Source organism: Rhagoletis pomonella, unplaced genomic scaffold (genome assembly GCF_013731165.1).
Source record: "Rhagoletis pomonella isolate Grant_MI unplaced genomic scaffold, Rhpom_1.0 Rhpom_scaffold_01426, whole genome shotgun sequence".
NCBI lineage: Eukaryota > Metazoa > Arthropoda > Insecta > Diptera > Tephritidae > Rhagoletis > Rhagoletis pomonella.
Genome location: NW_023459980.1, coordinates 6600 through 23540, shown reverse-complemented (window position 1 = coordinate 23540; position 16941 = coordinate 6600). Strand labels below are relative to the sequence as shown.

The 16941-nt window shown below is 36.1% G+C and overlaps 2 protein-coding genes across 2 annotated transcripts; both read right to left on the bottom strand.

Annotated features, from left to right (window-relative positions):
• Positions 1-12351: 12351 nt before the first annotated feature.
• On the bottom strand, positions 12352-13874 carry LOC118752358. The gene is made up of 4 exons (XM_036487230.1): positions 13434-13874; positions 13202-13367; positions 12620-13145; positions 12352-12530 (listed from the first exon to the last, which is right to left on the bottom strand). The coding sequence occupies exons 1-4, from the start codon at positions 13826-13828 to the stop codon at positions 12352-12354; spliced, it is 1266 nt and encodes a 421-aa protein (XP_036343123.1). The 5' UTR covers positions 13829-13874.
• A 1465-nt stretch (positions 13875-15339) lies between these two features.
• LOC118752359 lies at positions 15340-16437 on the bottom strand. The gene is made up of 4 exons (XM_036487231.1): positions 16226-16437; positions 15982-16147; positions 15419-15921; positions 15340-15355 (listed from the first exon to the last, which is right to left on the bottom strand). The coding sequence occupies exons 1-4, from the start codon at positions 16435-16437 to the stop codon at positions 15340-15342; spliced, it is 897 nt and encodes a 298-aa protein (XP_036343124.1).
• Between the last annotated feature and the right edge of the window lie 504 nt (positions 16438-16941).

The following is a 16941-nucleotide window of genomic DNA, read 5'->3' as shown; positions in this document are numbered from 1 at the left end:
GCATTACACTTGCTGCAATTTATCAGTCAATGCCGCAGCGAAAGCGACCAACTAACCGAACGGCCAAATAAAGCAAACGTTTTCAACTAAAATCGTTTGCATTTCAAATTGTCTTTCGAGGGCTTTGGTTAGGTTGATTCTGATTTTTGTGGCCATAAGGGTGATTTTGTTATGCGATATGCTTAAATTTATTTCTATGCAATTCGCTGAGGGAGATCCGGTTAGGTCAAGTGGATTTACTGACAAGTGAGAGATGTAAAATTTTCAAGTTTCTACTAAGTATTTCCAGCTTTCACACAATTAAATACCGGGTCATTCAAGTGATATTTCAACGTGCAGTGCTGAAACTCCCACGACTCTCACAATATCTTACATTTATTTAAGACTTAATGGTTATGAGATCCTCTGAAGCGCTTCAAGCCTATAGTTTGTGTCAGTGCATTCTTCCATTTTTCCTCTGTTTTGGTAAAGTGAAATCTCTTCTCTGAGTTGATCCTCATTTCTTTATAAGACCTTTAACCTTGAGAATCTAATTTGTCATGCTTACTAAAACACTCCGTCAAAGATTTCCAGGCTTCCTATTAAGATCTAAGAGCATTAATAGCCACTTGGCTATCCCACAACGTTTCAACGTTCCGATTCCGCCAGTACCACTTTATATTGATAGTCATTTCTTTCCTGCCTATCTCTAGCACGTCAGGTCCAGTAGTTGTAGAATATATTTCACTAGTTTGTCCGGAAAATGTCTGTTTAGCTGTGCCTTGCGGTAGAATCAAAGTATGAATTGCTTACTCAGCATACAAGTTTGTTGCCCATGTGGAGCGTTGATGCCTTTATGGCTATGTAGAAGCCATTCTTTTGCAGTCCGGTCTGGTGTGTAATTTAGAACTGTAGTTTTCTGACAAGATCGGTAGTGGACGCGGTTGTTTACCTTCCCAAACTTTTCATAAGTCTAAACTATAAGCTTTATGAGTAGTGAATCTATTTCAGTATTTTTACCATGGATCTGGGACAAATAGTTATTCGCTCTTGACGTGCACCGTACTCGTATCCCGTAACAATAACTTTTTGTATTTTATTTTCAGCAGGGTCTTAAGCTTTTCTTTTAGAAGTATCAGAGTAGAAGTAAAGAGTTCAATACATTTCGTTTCGGGCATAACGTTTTCGCGAAGGTTCAACGTATATACTTTATTTACGCATCTAGCAGCAGAGAAAGCGATCTGCCATCTTTTTGTGAACGGTGGCATTTAGTCTCATATATGTTGGTATATATATCCATTAGGGTGGTCCAAAAATATACAAGAAGATAATCTTTTTGGAATTTTTGATGACCTCCTCCAGGACTTTTTGATTCCAACAAAAAATATTTGTTTTAAATAATCGTATAACCATTCAATAAAAAAAAATATTTTCCCCATGTAAAATATATAGAAAGCCTCGACGGCACGATGAAATATGTACTAACCGAGTTGAAAATAAAAAACTTATAAGTCTCTCCTCGTTTTCGAAAATCTTTAGTTCTGGGGATGGCTGAAAAAAAAAACTTGAACCATCCTAATGTCCATACGACAGCACAACCTATGTATGCTTCCACACACATAGATGTTCGAAACTATGTATGTTCATAGTTATGCGCTCGAAGGTAGACGAGATATTGTACTGTACTTCTTTGCTTTAATCCAACAATGGCGGTGAAAAATCATTTGCAGGTTTTCTTAATTTCCGCTTGCTACTTACTTCTTTCTTTTTCCCTTTTTTTATTCACTCCTTCTTCTTTCGTATATTCGTAAAGTTTTTGTTGTGCACTCTCAGATACTCTCCTTGCAAACGCTGATTCTTCTTTTAATATTTTTTGGCATTGTACTCACCTTCGTCTTGCAATGCATATGCTGGCTATCCAGTATTCCCCATCTTCTTCTTCTTCTTCTTCTTCATCTGCTTGATTCGTTTTCTTGGGGCTGAAGCCGTTTTAATTTATACCTCGACCATTTGTTGAAAGCAACTTTAGGGTATAATCAATCTTGGCGTAGGCAACAACAACTAAATATGAAGCAGCAACGCCGTAAGCGTCCAACTGCACTCAACATAAAGCGGGCCGGATGTAGTCATGATAGTGCGCTGCTAGCTCGGACGCAACTGCACTAGCACTTGCAACGATGTATTTATACTGTATACATGTATTTACATTAGACTGCATCCCTCCCCATACAAAAAAAAAAAAAAGATCTGAGCTGTATTTCCATTGGAATTATGAAATCTATTCTATTTTAAGACCTCCAACAAAATATTTCCAAAAAAAATTTAGATTTACGTGAGCTGGACCAATTTGAAAATACCACTAAAATTATTTACTGATAAACTCATTCAAAGAATGAAAGAGAAAGGTAGGATGAACGAGCTTCATTTCAAGTTGAATTAAGATTTGTTGGTATTTGAAAAAGAATTGTGAGGTGAATGAAATAAAAAAAAAAATGAAAGAGAAATAAAAAGAGTGAGGAAATACCTTTCTACTGAGACCCCATAAGTCTAAATCAGAATAGTTTTGCCCCATTTATTCAAGTTTTTCGGAAATCAATCTTTGAAGAAGGTTAAAAAACAACATCAAAAATCCCATTGTTACGATTCCGTTGAGAAGATTTTGAAATATTTTCATGCAGATTTTTTAAACTTAATCTGTTTTGTCATCTGAGGGGATTTTTTTCCAAAAAAGTTCTTTCAGAAACTATTTTTATTCATAAAAAATAAATTTTTCGAGTTATTTTCAAATCGGTCCAGCTCGCTCAAATCTTAATATTTTTGCCGAAATTTGTTTGGTGGACGTCTTCAAATATACTAAATTTTGTAATCCCAGTCTAATGTACATGTGTGGGTGTGACGCATAGTCACAGTCATGGTGGAAATAGTCGTAGCTGCATTTTACAGATACCACATCTTGCAACACTTCAAGTTACTGAAATGAAGACAGCCGACACATACACGCATACATATTAAGACGGTAAAGTGCTTCACTCTCAACATTTGGCAATGAAGTTGTTGTTGCATGACAAGAAAATGGTAAGCTAAGAAACGAAATCACCAACCAGCTAACGGAAGAGGTGAGATGAAAATTTTTCATTGTTTGTGGTGGCTAAACATTGGTAGCCTTAAATTTATTTTATTTTTTGCTTTGCTTAGTGTAAGTACATACATATTTATTCGGCTGCGCGGGCTATATAGGCATGCGTGTGTGCGTTTGTCCTTCACAGCAGGCGTTAGAAGCGGCACCTTAGCTTAACGAGCGAAATAAACTGTTTATTTATCTCACTCTACAGCGAGTTTGCACTTTTTCTTCTCCTTAAAGTTGCTATTCTTTTTATTACTAACGCCTTGCTATTAAAAATGAACGAAAATTGGTTGGTACAGAAGGATTGCAGCTGGTTTGCGCTATTAATTATCTTTGTGTTGTAGCAAAAAATTTGTGAAAATTAAAATGCGGCTGGTTGTAAATAAAGTGAGAAATTAAGGCAAAAGCTAAGAGGTGCGAATTCCGAAAATAATGATTAATGCCACTTTATTATTCGAGCTGTATTAAGAAGAGAAATATTTGAGCTTATTAAGAATTAATTGGAATGATTTAAGTGACTATTTCTCATTAAGATCGGGCTGTAGATTAATTCGTGGGGTTTCCATTTTGCGGCAATGGTTAATGAATTTAATTACGATGAAAAAGCGCCAGATCACCCTTAGCCCTCCTTAACTCCATTCGAGTTTTTAATGAAATTAGAAGGTTAGCTTAGTTTATGGCGATTGCCATTCTGCGTAGCCAACAAGAAAGTACACCTCGACCAGTAAGACGTATGTATTCTATCGCTTATTCTGTTCCCTCGGTTTCCCGTGGAATGTGACCAGCAGTGTTTGTTTTAATATTGCGGATGTTCACAGATTAAATATCAGCGAAACATCGAAAGAAGTATAAACAAAAAACTATTAAACTAGTTTTTTGTCATGGTGGGATGGGGGCAGAAGAAGTGTTCATAGTTGTCGAAATTTGCTTAGGTGGGTTGTCCTTTCTGATTTGCGTTTTTTTTTTTGTTCCATGAATATTGACCTAGTAGGTGCGCATGAAGATATGGAGTTGTCTGCATAGGTGTCTTCCTTCAAGCGGGATTACTGTGGAGTTTTCAAATATTTTACTTTGCTCAGGAACCCATACCACACTGAAAATAAAATTTCGTAAAAATGCTACGAAAATTTTTCGTAGTCTTGGTTTTTGTATGTACAACGTATGAAACTTTCGTTCACAATACGAACACATTTAGATTTTACGAACCGTTCATAAATACATATAAAGAAAGAAGTTTCCAAAGGCATTTTTTAGTACAATTTATGGAAACTTTCGTTTATTTTGCAAAACACATGCGTAGATTATCGAACAAATCTCTGCGCCAATAATTTTGTATATTGTACGAAGGCATTCGTAATATTTACGTGTGCTTTTAAAATATACGAAATCTTCAATTCTGTATCTATTCGTTTTATTTATTAAATAATTTCATACATAGTACTTATGCAGAAACATGTCTTTTAAATTCATACAATATACGAATATTTGCGTGGAATATACTAAATTGCCGTCAGTTTAATATTTCGTCATATTTTTGTGTAATTTTCGCGTGTCATTGCGAAATTACCTGTTGGCTGCTCTAAGACTTAGGTATAATATAAATTTAAATGTTTTATAAAGGAATTTGCTGGATAAAAAATACAATAAAAAATGAAATATTAATATTAAAATTTTGATAAACATTGCTACCTGTGCTTGCTAGCTGGCAAAGGTGAGTGAGTGAATTTTAAGTTTTGTTTTTTTTTTGCTTTTGTTTTGTTGCTTTTTATTGTTGTTGTTGTATTATTGCATTGAAATTGAAACAAATCTAACACCCATGGCCATGCGGAATGGTAGCGCACACTGCTGACCACTACACCACAGCGGCCTCCAATCGTCCAATCGGAATACAATTTAAAAATAATGAATATGTATTTAATTTTAAACTGTATGAATTGTGCTACAGTGGTAACACAAATTTACCATAAAACTATGGGCGGATGAATAGCGCATTTATCTGTCTATACCCGTATTTTTCAATCAAAATTTATATATCCTATAAAATTTTTTGGATATTTTAAACAAGTGTGAACATATTTCATTTTTTATTTACAGATGGAAAGTATATGCATACTCAGGTACTATAAAAACCTTTAGCTCAAATGATAACACATCACTTTCATTATATGTTGATCATTAATGCTAAGCGTACGCAAGTTTCGTTATATTTACGCAGTTGTTTTTTTTCAGTGTATACGTCACCCTTTCGTTAGCAATAACTACTACCAGATCGTAGGCAAATAAAAATTTTGGTACGCAAATACTGAAGTACTATTGTGCTCCAAAATGGCAAATTGCTGTGCTTCTTTCATTATCAAGCTTTAGCAGGAGGTACTTTGGATTTAGTGCACCTGAGTTTTGCTGATTTACTCCAAATGGTTAACCGTAAAGCAGAGAGATGCATTTGTAGGATTTCAAACAGTAGCACAGTAAATTCCCAGGCATTTTCCGTTGGTATGTGTGAAATTTAGTACTTATGTACATACATACATACATACATCCAAGTGAATATTCATGTCGCTTACAGCGGCGAGTGATTAATGTGAATTTTCCCAGAGATTTTGCTTTTCTTTCGCGTAACCCACTTTACGAAATCCCTTAACAAGTGTTGCTTGGTTGTTTGATCACATTTCCTGTAAGCTGGAAGGCAGAGTTCTGGGTTGTTAATGTGCAATGACGTAAACATTTTCGGTGAAAATGAGTATCTGCAGTATAATTGTCCTAGTGAGCTCTCCATTCGAGGATATTCAGTTTGTAATAAAACCAATTGCTATGCAGCTTTCTGTGAACAAAATGTGGAGGGAAGGGAGGGCGATAAGGGCATTTCTTCGATTGAATTGTACATATACATATATACAAAGATATAAGGAGATATTGTCTTCGGCAATGCAAAAGTACTTAATTGCTCAGCTTAAACGTTTTCCGGAGAGGCAAGAGTGGAAATGGTTGCCAGACTCTCCTGGGGCTATCGATAAATCTTCCAATCTTTAAGGTTTAACTAATGGTTGTATCTTTTTTTCGCGCAAAAAACTGTTTCGCAGTATCACGATTTTCGGTTACTTTTTTAAACAGTTTTTCCATTAAATGAAGGAACTCCTGAAGCTATGTCCACCTGTTGTATACCCAGCGAGAATGTGATACGGTCTAACAAAATAAATGTAAATCAAAATTTCTAACTTTGTAGAAAAATTAGAAAGTTTCAACAAAGAGCGAGTTGGAAGTATCCAAAATATACCATTGACTTGTGGCAATATATATACAAAAAATATTTCAATATGAATTCATTATGATGTACGATCACCGGTTCAAAGTTGCACTTAAATACTAAACAATAATTTGGGTCAAAATGACCTAGAAAACTGTGGGTCGCCTTCTATAAAAAAAAATAAAATAAAATAAAAAAGTCTTTTATTTTTTGCAAAACCATAGCTAATTATGCTTTTAACGAATAGACAAATCCGCAGCTTATTTAAATTTGCCTAACTCTGTAATTAAAGTTTTTTTCATTAAAATTGGGTAATTTTGATCCAGTCATTGCAGACGGGTTAAAAAAAATTAAATAAATTTTGTAATACATGATCCGAAAGTAAATTGATCAATTCTTGGGTGCTTAACTTTTTCTTTAGGAAACACGTTATTTAAAACGTTACGTTTTTAACACTAGGATTGAAGTAAAAGACAAAATATACCTTTAGAAAAATAGTATTTAGGGTATGTCGCATTTTCCCTACATAAAGAATAACATCGTTCGCAATAAAATTTGCATTTCAACTTTATACTTTATAATACTGAAATCGAATGGGCAATAATACTACATACCTAAGAACCTTTTTAAAGTTCTGATTAAAAAGTATGAAATGTAATTGTTTTTTTTTTCTTATTTGTTGAATTTGTGCAAAATTTACACAAAGTTTGAAGTTTTGGTTTATATGTTTTATGTTATTGAATCAAGGATGTTTTCACAAAAAAACATAACTAAAATTACAAAAATCGGATAAAGTCAAAACTACAAACATATAGGCATAGAATGTTCTTAGAATTTAGAATTTTAGTTTTTCTCCCAAACGTAAGACCAGCTAATTTGCATACATACATTCTTACATATATTTAGGTAAAATGTGCCTGTGGCGAATACAGGGGAGGGGCGATAGGGGCGATCTAGCTATTTAATTCCATACAACATATTTGCGACGATATTTTTGTTATATGGAGAAAATGAGCAACACCTTCGATGAAAAGAATTCCCAAAAATCAATGGTATTTGAAATTGGGCTACAAAACTGCATACTCAAAATGTTTCTAAAAAATCTAATGCAGCAAAATGCGTAGAAAAGGCGCTTGCCGTGTTAGTTACCGATATCGCTAAGGAATTATACTATTTGGACATTGTCCTTCCTCGGAGAGCGGACAGATAAAATTTTCGGGCTAATTATCGCGCATCTAGCGCCGAAGATTATTATCGAAAGGTAATATTTATACCGCTATTGCATAATATTTAGCTATCAGTTTGGTAGGAGAGTATAAAGTGTGGTCAGAACGAGGAACAAAAGAGGTAAGCGAAAAGCCATACCTAAAATCAGCAGCAGAACTTCTTGGTAAATGGGACGACGAATATACTTTTCCGTTGATTAACAAACTTCTCCTCATTCTGACTACACTTCTAGCTTCTTCAGAAAGAAGTTACCCTTCGTCGGTTAAAAACATGGTTCCGTAGTACCATGAATGAAAAAAGACTGATAGGTCTAGCACTTTTACACGTTCACTTAGGACCAGTTTTTCAGTGCATGGTCGTGGTTTAAACTAAGATTAGCCAATCAAATGTCAGTCAGCTGTTCATTTTTCAATACAGTTTACGTAACCTAAGTTTAAACTGCCACTGAAACTGGCCCTTAGATATTGAAATTGACACTGAACGGATAATAAAAAGATTCCCAAAAGGAAAGCGCAAAATTTAGTTTTCAATTTAAATTATTATAATCAAAATTCCGAATAAGTTGTTAAGTTACTTAACTACATCCCTCATTTGACAAACATTACAAGCAAAAAATAATTATTTATGTAATATACTGCTTTAATAAACCCAGAGCATAACTGTTAATCTTGTGCTTTTTTACAAAAAAAGTATAATTGTTTTATTAAATGCGACTCTGTAAATGGACCTTGCGCCAAATTCACAACATCAAACTTACTTAAAGTAAAATTATATCACAAAACATTTTAATTCGGACTTCATAAAAATTCCTAGAACCTCTATTTGCGTGAAAAAATAAATGAGGGTTCGCGCAGGTCAGGTAGGCAGGTAGGTCATATAGCTTCGATTGGTCACTCCGCTGTAAATCAAGTTAGGTGCCTGTAAGTTAACGTTATTCGACAAGTCGATCCCAATCGCTCCTCCCCAAAACAAAAACCTGTATCCGCCACTGCAATTTGCTTTACATTTGTCATATTAAACAACTGAGAAAACATTCATACATATATGCGGACAAATGTAAATCAGCGCGGCACACAAATATGTTCTGTTAATTACAGACTTACTAACAGGGCATACCATTTTGCTATTTTCTGCAATGGTGCAATATTCAATTCTTTCAGCTCAAAACTTCAGCAATGATTGCCTGTCGTTAGCCACGCAATTGTATCTCCATTGTTCACATCCGTTTGTCCCAGGTTGCTCACTATTTGATTCGATTGAAGCTGAAATCAAAACCGAAACCAAAATACATTGGCAATCGCATATTCGTACATCTACATATGTATGTATGTATTTATGTATAGAAAACGGCACAAAGGCGTCGGATATTAAAATGCGGTTAAATTTGAGTAGAGCCACTCGTGCTGGATTGCCAACTTCCATGCGAATCGAAACCCCCTTGCAGTCCTCGTCGCAATCTATTCTATGAAAGAGTCAAAGCGCCTCAAACAGAACGCATTGCTGCCAAGCATTGAAACGCATGACAGTTTTGCTGGCAGCTGCTTTCGACGTTGAATTGGGCAGCTGAGAGTGGCCGACAAATGTTGTGTGTGCTCCAATGTTCCAAATGTCGACGAATCGGACGCATGCCAACAGCAATGAACGCACACATGGACAAATGGTCAGTGAACACACGCAGGCCTTTATAAATCAATACTGGTTTGTATGGACTCATGGGAGAGGTTTCTGCCTCCATTCGTTAAAGTAAAATCGTTTTACATTTCAAAATTGGCCCGTGTTGGGACTTGATAAACTTGATTTGATGACTGTTACTCGAATTTCGGAAAATGCTTGAGTGAGATTTAATTTCAACAAGAAGAGCGCTGGCAGGTGCAGTCAAAGGGAATAGAATTTGTTCACGACTTGATCACCTCATGGCAGGCAGCTTGAAAATTATTCTAAAATATAAATTGTCAACTGAGAGTACTTTGTGGTGTAATTTTCTCTCGTATTTTAGCCTTCCCGTATTTAGGCCTTTAGTGGTAGTTTCATTTCAAATTTCACATTAGCGAAAGTTAATAGAATTATTCTCTTCCAATTCTGACGGCGCTAATGGTATTACTTAACGCCATTTTACACAGCTGTGCCAGTTTGGCGGGGATGCCAAACTCAGACATAGCGGCGTATAAGCAACTCCTTTTAGTGCTGTCGAAAGCTCCCGGGTATTTTCCAAGATTTGGCGTATTGTGAATACCTAGTCTGTGAAGGATTTTCCAGGCCTAAAGCCGCACTGATAAGGCACAATCAGTTCATTGACGGGGTCACTCTTCTTGTGGATTGGGCAGAGCACACTTAAATTCCAGTCGTCAACTCCTCGCCACCGTACTTGAACAGCTCAGTTGGCAAGCTGCCAGTTCCAGCAGCTTTGTAGTATTTCAGCCGCGTTATTGCTATACCTATACCTCGTCATAGTCAGGCGGAGGAACATCGACTCCGTCATCATCGACTTGGAGCCCGGGTTCTTCTTCTCCATAACTTTCCATGCTGCTACCATCCAGAAGGTTGGAAAAGTGTTCCCTCCATAATTTAAGTATGTTCTGAACATCGGCAACTAGGTTGCCATTGTGGTTCTTACAGGAATACAGGCTGGTCTTGAAACCTTCCGTAAGTCTCTGGTTAAATGTTCAGGCATTCTTCCGGTCGGCCAGCATTTCAAGCTCTTCGCATTCACGTAATTCGGCCTGTCTCTTCTTATTGTGGCAAACACGTCTTACTTCCCTATTCAGATCGCTATAGCGGTCCCACATAGCCCGCTCATAGACGGCGGCTTCTGTATTAAATACAAATTAAACCTTATTTCCCATCGGAAGGCCTAGTCCTTTCATTTGACAACACACTTTTTAGTCCAATGAATAGCCCACATATTATAATTTTTCGTTCAGGTGGCAACCCTCTTTGAAAAAATTGAAACCTTATTGCACTTCTAATGGCCAAGCTCTTTCATTAGACACCTCACTTTTTATAAATGGACGAATTGTGCAAAGCTGATGTCATTAACCAAAAACGCATTCACGTATTATATGTAAGGTAGAATTATTTAAATAGGTGGCAACCCCTCTAAAAAAAAAAAGCTTATTGCACATCCGGACATCATAACCTTTCTCTTGGTAACTAATTTTTTAGTTCAACGAATAGTGAAGATATGACAACTACACATTATTGAACGTCAGAGGCCAAGACCTTTCATCTTCCATCTCACTCTGTGTAATTCAACGAACGGATCTTTAAATTTTTTATACACGTGGCAAACTTATAGAAGTTCTAAGTATAAAAGCTAATATTCCTATCGATGTAGGTTATATTAAACAAAACCATTTAGTAATTTTGGAGAATGGCGTGGTCAAAAATCTCAACTTTGCTTTATACTATAAAAGGATAAAATAGTAATTTTTAAATAGGTAACCCTACTCAAAAAACTAAAATTTTTTGTACATACGATGGTGGAGAGCTTATAATTTTTGGACAGGTGACAACTCTAAACAGTAATATAATAGATTATTGCACATCTAGAGGCTAAGTTTTTCGATTTGTTAGTGACGTTGTACACTGATACCTTCGCTTATCAAAAAAATTACACATTACTGTTTATCTGGGGGCAAATCCCTTTCATTTGACAACGATGCGGATATTATAATTTTTTAGACAGGTGGCAACTCTACAGAAATTCTAAATACCCCCTATCGATACAGAATATATAAGAAGAAATCTCTTCCGAATCCGTTTAATAGTGTTCGAGGTTAGCGTGTTCAAAGAATCTCGACTTAACATTATACTATGTATATAGATATAGATTAAATAAGAAAGCTGAAAATCGCAGAAAAAATACATAAATATGTAATTTAATGTAATCTTGTAATTTATATATCTCCACGCATGCTACTCTGCAATATTTCTGGCTCCTACGTTGCTCATATTTATCTTCGATTTTACTCTTTAATAGCACCCCATATTTACGCCTGCCTGATAAGAAGTTCCGCCAACTTATTGCCCATTTACACTAATCAGATGAAAAACGATAAGTAAAATCAGAGAAATGACGAAACAGCGTTGTGGTTCAAAAAATTTTATTCCGAGGTAGGATTTGGGGCACCTTCCAGAATTTTTTCTCTTGCCGAAAGAGGTTCTGGTACCAAACCTAACATTTCTTAGAATAAATTAAGAGGATGCCCATGATGTACATATTTTACTCTAGGAGTATTGTGTACATATATTAATCAAACAATTGGCTAAACAACCTAAGGACATTTCAAATTTCAACTATCGTAAAAAAACATCGCAAGATTCAGTAGTCGCGGCAACAGTAGCTTTTTATAAAAATTACCAATATTATTTCGACGTTTTTGTGCACCCTGTACTCGTTACAGTAGGAAATTGAAAGCTGGTATAGATATTGCAAAAATAAAAAGGAAACAACTAAGGGGGTGCCCCGTTTTTTATGATGAAAGTTTTTCCCCATGTCGACCACTCTAGTTTGTTTACACAAGTAAATAAATAAAACAATTGATTCGTTTAGTCTCTACTCATAGCAAAGACAGTGGGTTAGTTCTTGATGAACACTGATAAAAGTATTTCTCTAAGAGGGTAAGAATCGCGTAAGATATTAATAATCGTTTCCAAATTGTAAAATTCAATTTAGTATATAGAGAAAAATAAATTTATTATTGTGAAATATGTGCTATATATGCACATATATACATACGTACATATTACTTTTCCTATTGATATAATTGAAAAAGCTTTAATCTTCAAAATAACCCAGATGCAAGAGACGAGGCAAGGCACTTTCCAAATACTTTATATATTCTGCAGATTTACATAAATTGCGACGATACTCTTCAGATGTCATCACCGAATCCATATCGATATCATCTTTCATTGCCATCCACATAGGCAAAAAAGTGGTTAAGAGAAAAAGCTCTAAAATAAAAAAAATAAACGTAGTTGTTGACAAAGCGTCAAGCAAATAAGCGCCAAAGTATGTAACTACTTTATAAATAACTACTTACCAAAGTGCTTGTGATGCATAAACTGCTTATGGATCTCTGCGAGTTTTGGCAGCTCACCCTCAAAGCCTATTTTCTTCAAAGTGCCCGTCAAAGTAGTAAAATAGCGGTACACAAGCGCTGGAAACTCCAAACGGAGATGCTCATCCAAAATAAAATACTTTGAGTATATCAAATCCATCACAATGGGACCGACATATCCGACTTGATAATCCAGTAACATTACATCTTCGAATTTACCAGTCTCTTTGTTATGTTTAAACATCATATTCTTGCAATGAAAATCGCCGTGACAAAGTACGTAGAAAGCGCCAGGCTTGGGCGATTTCCGATACTCATCAAAGGAGGCGCGACATTGTTGGAAGGTAGTTGATTCTACAGCCGCAAAGTAGGGCACATATTTGCTCAACGAGGGTGTTTCTCTTAGCACTTCAATGAAAGTCGTAATTCCTCGTATCACAAAATCCTGTTTCGCTAAGGCGGACATGTTGAATACGCCTTGGTAAAACTTATCGAAATAATGCGGCTCCTGTGGGAAAATGAATACTGAAATATTTTCCTCTTAGAATAAACAAAAAACAAAACCTCCAAATTTATCTTATGGCTTATGGCATGCCATTTCGCCAACTTGTCATACGCTGCTTTCACCTCTTCCTCTGTTAGTGGGCGATCTCGCACCACCTCATAACCGACGGGCACAAGGTCTTCGAAAACAATTACCTTCCTCGGACTCAAAGAGTAATAAAGACAGCTGCAAGCAGAAATTCGCAATCAAATCTAAACAACAACAAACCTAATGCATTCGATAAGCACTTACGCTGCTTTGAGCACAGTACTATCACCAATATCGCGCAAAACCTTCTCGAATCGCGGTATCACTTCTGTATACATAATAATCTCCTTTTCAAAAATATCTGTTTTGCCCAGCATTTCTTTCTTGTGGCCCTCCGATTCCGGCATTGTCTTCAAGATCACAGATCTCGCCTTGTCTACGCCGTTCAGCTGGTATTGCAGCTGTGCGCGAAACATCACGCTCGCATAGTGGTCGCCCTTCATGGAGGCTGGAGATATTTTTGTACTTTTGATTCTTATTTGGCTATCCTTCTTTTCGCAGTTCGCCAAGACTTTCGCAAAAAGATCATCATTTATCCATTCCGGCGCTTGTAGCTCGTCGGCATTGAACTTATGTGCGCTTTCATCGTTTGTGGGCATTTTTGATTAGCGGCTGGCGTGATATTTGCCGTAATTTAGTGTTCAATCAAAGAGCTCGCGACTATGACTGAAAGAAAATTTAGTTGCTCAATTTAAATGGCTATCACAAATGTCTCTTTATTTTCTATCGCTAGCCCATTTGACTGTGAAAAGCTCTTCATTTCTCAAACAGTGATAAGTCGTAGTCTTAGTTGTGTATCTACATACTTAAGTATACATACACATACATATGTAAGTATATAAAAATTTGAAAAGTGAGCTACGTAACGAAGCGCTGAAAACTATTTAAATTGACGAGCATATGCAGGCGTACATATATATGTATGTTCATAAAAGCACACACAAGAATTACTGGAAAAAGTTGCAATGTTTTTGCAGATATCCACATTTTACATCAGGATTTGTCGAAAAATTGCTGTAGATGCTGCAAACGTGAACATTTAAAATTTCAATAACTTTATTATTATTTATAATTTGAAAACTCTGTTTGCATGAATAGCTTCGTATTTAAAAGACGAATTCAACGATATGAATTACAAATTTTCGAAGAAAAATGCAGATACCCACTTTCAAATCAGTACGGCAATACACTGAACCAAAAATCCATCTCCGGATCAAAGAAAAACTTTCCTTACTTTACGGTCGAAAATTCTGACGAATGAGTAAAAAATTCTCCCGAATGCGTAATTTTTCTTTGGAATGTGTAAAAACGTACACGAAGATATGGCACCGTGGATGTAATCTATCATTTTGAAGAAATGTTGGGCATGAAAAGAGGATAAAATTTCTTTAGTGCTGTTTCGTTTCCATGTTTCATCATTTTGATTGCTGGTTTTCTTCAATTAAGAAAAGTTTTTTTTTTTTGTTTTGTGTACATAGGTCGCTTTTATTTCATCAAATATAAATAAAAAACTTTTGTTCATTTTTACGGAGAATTTAACTTAGTAAAATTTTGTTACACATTATATATATGGATCACAAAACACTCGAAAAATTGGCTTTTTAAAAATATGGCCAATATCTATGTATGTATTTGAAAAATATTTCAACAATGAAATATAGAGATAAAACATATTTTTACTGCACTTTTGTCCATAATCTTTCCATATTTAATTTGCAATTAAATTAAATAATGTTGTTATCAAACTGACAATAAATTCTGATAGAGTACTTGCTGTTTTATCTTCGGTACATTTTTCAGTGAAACACTTGAATTATGTTATAAGTACGATTACGTGTGTTTGTTTTTTTTTGATGAGTGTGCATATACTATATTACATATAAATATGTATAAATATTGCATTAAGTAATTTTCTTAATTATCAAAATAACCCAAATTTAAATATTTCGGCAAAAGCTGCTCCATCTCAGCAATGTAGCTTTGGTTTCTGTACATTGAACGTCGGTATTCCGCTGATGTATGCAAATCCACGGGGTCCACATTTTGTTCACGTAGCCTGTACCAGATTGGCAAAAATGTGGTGATCAGGAAAAGTTCTTAACGAGTATATTCAGAATAAATAAGGACTTGAAACACACAAGAGGATAAAATAATAATTTAACATACCGAAATGCTTGTGCCACACTAACTGTTCCCGCAGCTTTTCCAATTTTGGCAGTGCACCCTTATATTTGAGTTTCAATAAAGTCTCAATAAAAATATTAAAATAGTACTCAACCAATATCGGAAACTGTTTTCTCAAGTGCTCGTCGAGCAGCTGTACCATCGAATAAATCAAATCGCTTGCGATTGAGCCAACATATGAAAGCTGAAAGTCCAAAAGTTGCACATCCACCAAGCTCCCATCAGCCGAGTTGTGCTTGAACATCATGTTTTTGATGGTGAAGTCACCGTGGCAAAGCACATAGTAGGCATCCGCTCGCGGTGTCTCTCGAAATTCCCTAAATGTGTCCAAGCACCTCTGCAGTATAACGGGTCTCAGAGCTTCGAAGTGTGGCACAAATTGATGCAACGTTGCCTTCTTCTTGAGCATTTCAATAAAGAATTTTATGCCGTCTGTCATCAGACCTTCGTTCAGTAGATTGGGCATAGTGAATAGACCATGCTGATATCTGTCGAAAAAATGCAGTTCCTGTTGCCAAATTCGATTAGCTTAACTACATATTTTAACTTTACCAAAATATACGAAAACCTGTTTAATTATTTTGAAGCTGACCGCATGCCATTTAGCAAGTCGCTCGTAAGCAGCTTTCGCTTCTTCCATTGTCATTGCACGATCTCGTATTAGCTCAAAGCCTTTGGGCACAATATCATCAAGCACAAGCACTTTATGCGGACTCAGCGAGTAATAAAGCCAGCTACGCATTTCGAAAAGAATATAGAAAAAAAAACAGATACAAATAAATCTTCCTGCCATTTTAGCTCTACAGACATACGGCGGTTTGAGCGTTGTTTTGTCACCGGCCTTGCGCAAATTTTCTTCAAACCTGGGCAGCACCTCGGTGTACATGCCGATCTCCGTTTCGAAAATAAACGATTGACTCAGCAAATCCTTTTTTTGGCCCTCCAACTCCGGCAGCGTTTTGATTATCAGCGATTGACACTTTGGCGTAGCGTTCGCTTTGTAGTCCACCACCGCTCGGAACATAACGCTCGCATAGTGATCGCCTTTCTTAGTCGCTGGCGTAAATTTGACTTTTTCGAGAGTCAGCTCTGTCCCTTGTTGCTCATGGGCCTTAAGCACGGCCACAATGACAACTCTTCATTAAGCCATTGTGGTGGATGCAATTCATCTTCATTGAATTCTGCGTGCTTCGTTGACATTTTTAGCTTTTTTTTTTGTTTTGGTCTCTTTTCGGTGCGGTTACCTTCGCTGACAATATCTATAAAATTTGTTTACGAAAGAGCGCGTCACTTGAAATGTGAAACCCAACTGCTCGTTCTATTGCGGAAGCGAAAACTTTTCATTGCTCTTGACTATGCGAGCGCGTTGGTCAATGTTATGAAATTTGTGTTATCTGTGTTTGCACGAGCACCAATTAAGTAGAGTGCATATTTAGTGAATCACACAAAATTGCACTTTGCACTGAGAAAAATTTACACCTCAAAATTATTTATTAGCTTTTAGGCCGGCCGATCGAATTTTTTACAA

Coding starts and splice junctions, on each gene's coding strand:
- LOC118752358 (XM_036487230.1), bottom strand. CDS start 13,828: ATGCCCACAAACGATGAAAGCGCACATAAGTTCAATGCCGACGAGCTA. Junction 13,368..13,433: donor AGTACTGTGCTCAAAGCAGC/GTAAGTGCTTAT, acceptor TTCTGCTTGCAG/CTGTCTTTATTACTCTTTGA. Junction 12,531..12,619: donor TATGCATCACAAGCACTTTG/GTAAGTAGTTAT, acceptor TTTTTATTTTAG/AGCTTTTTCTCTTAACCACT.
- LOC118752359 (XM_036487231.1), bottom strand. CDS start 16,437: ATGTTCCGAGCGGTGGTGGACTACAAAGCGAACGCTACGCCAAAGTGT. Junction 16,148..16,225: donor AAAACAACGCTCAAACCGCC/GTATGTCTGTAG, acceptor CGAAATGCGTAG/CTGGCTTTATTACTCGCTGA. Junction 15,922..15,981: donor GCTTCAAAATAATTAAACAG/GTTTTCGTATAT, acceptor ATTTGGCAACAG/GAACTGCATTTTTTCGACAG.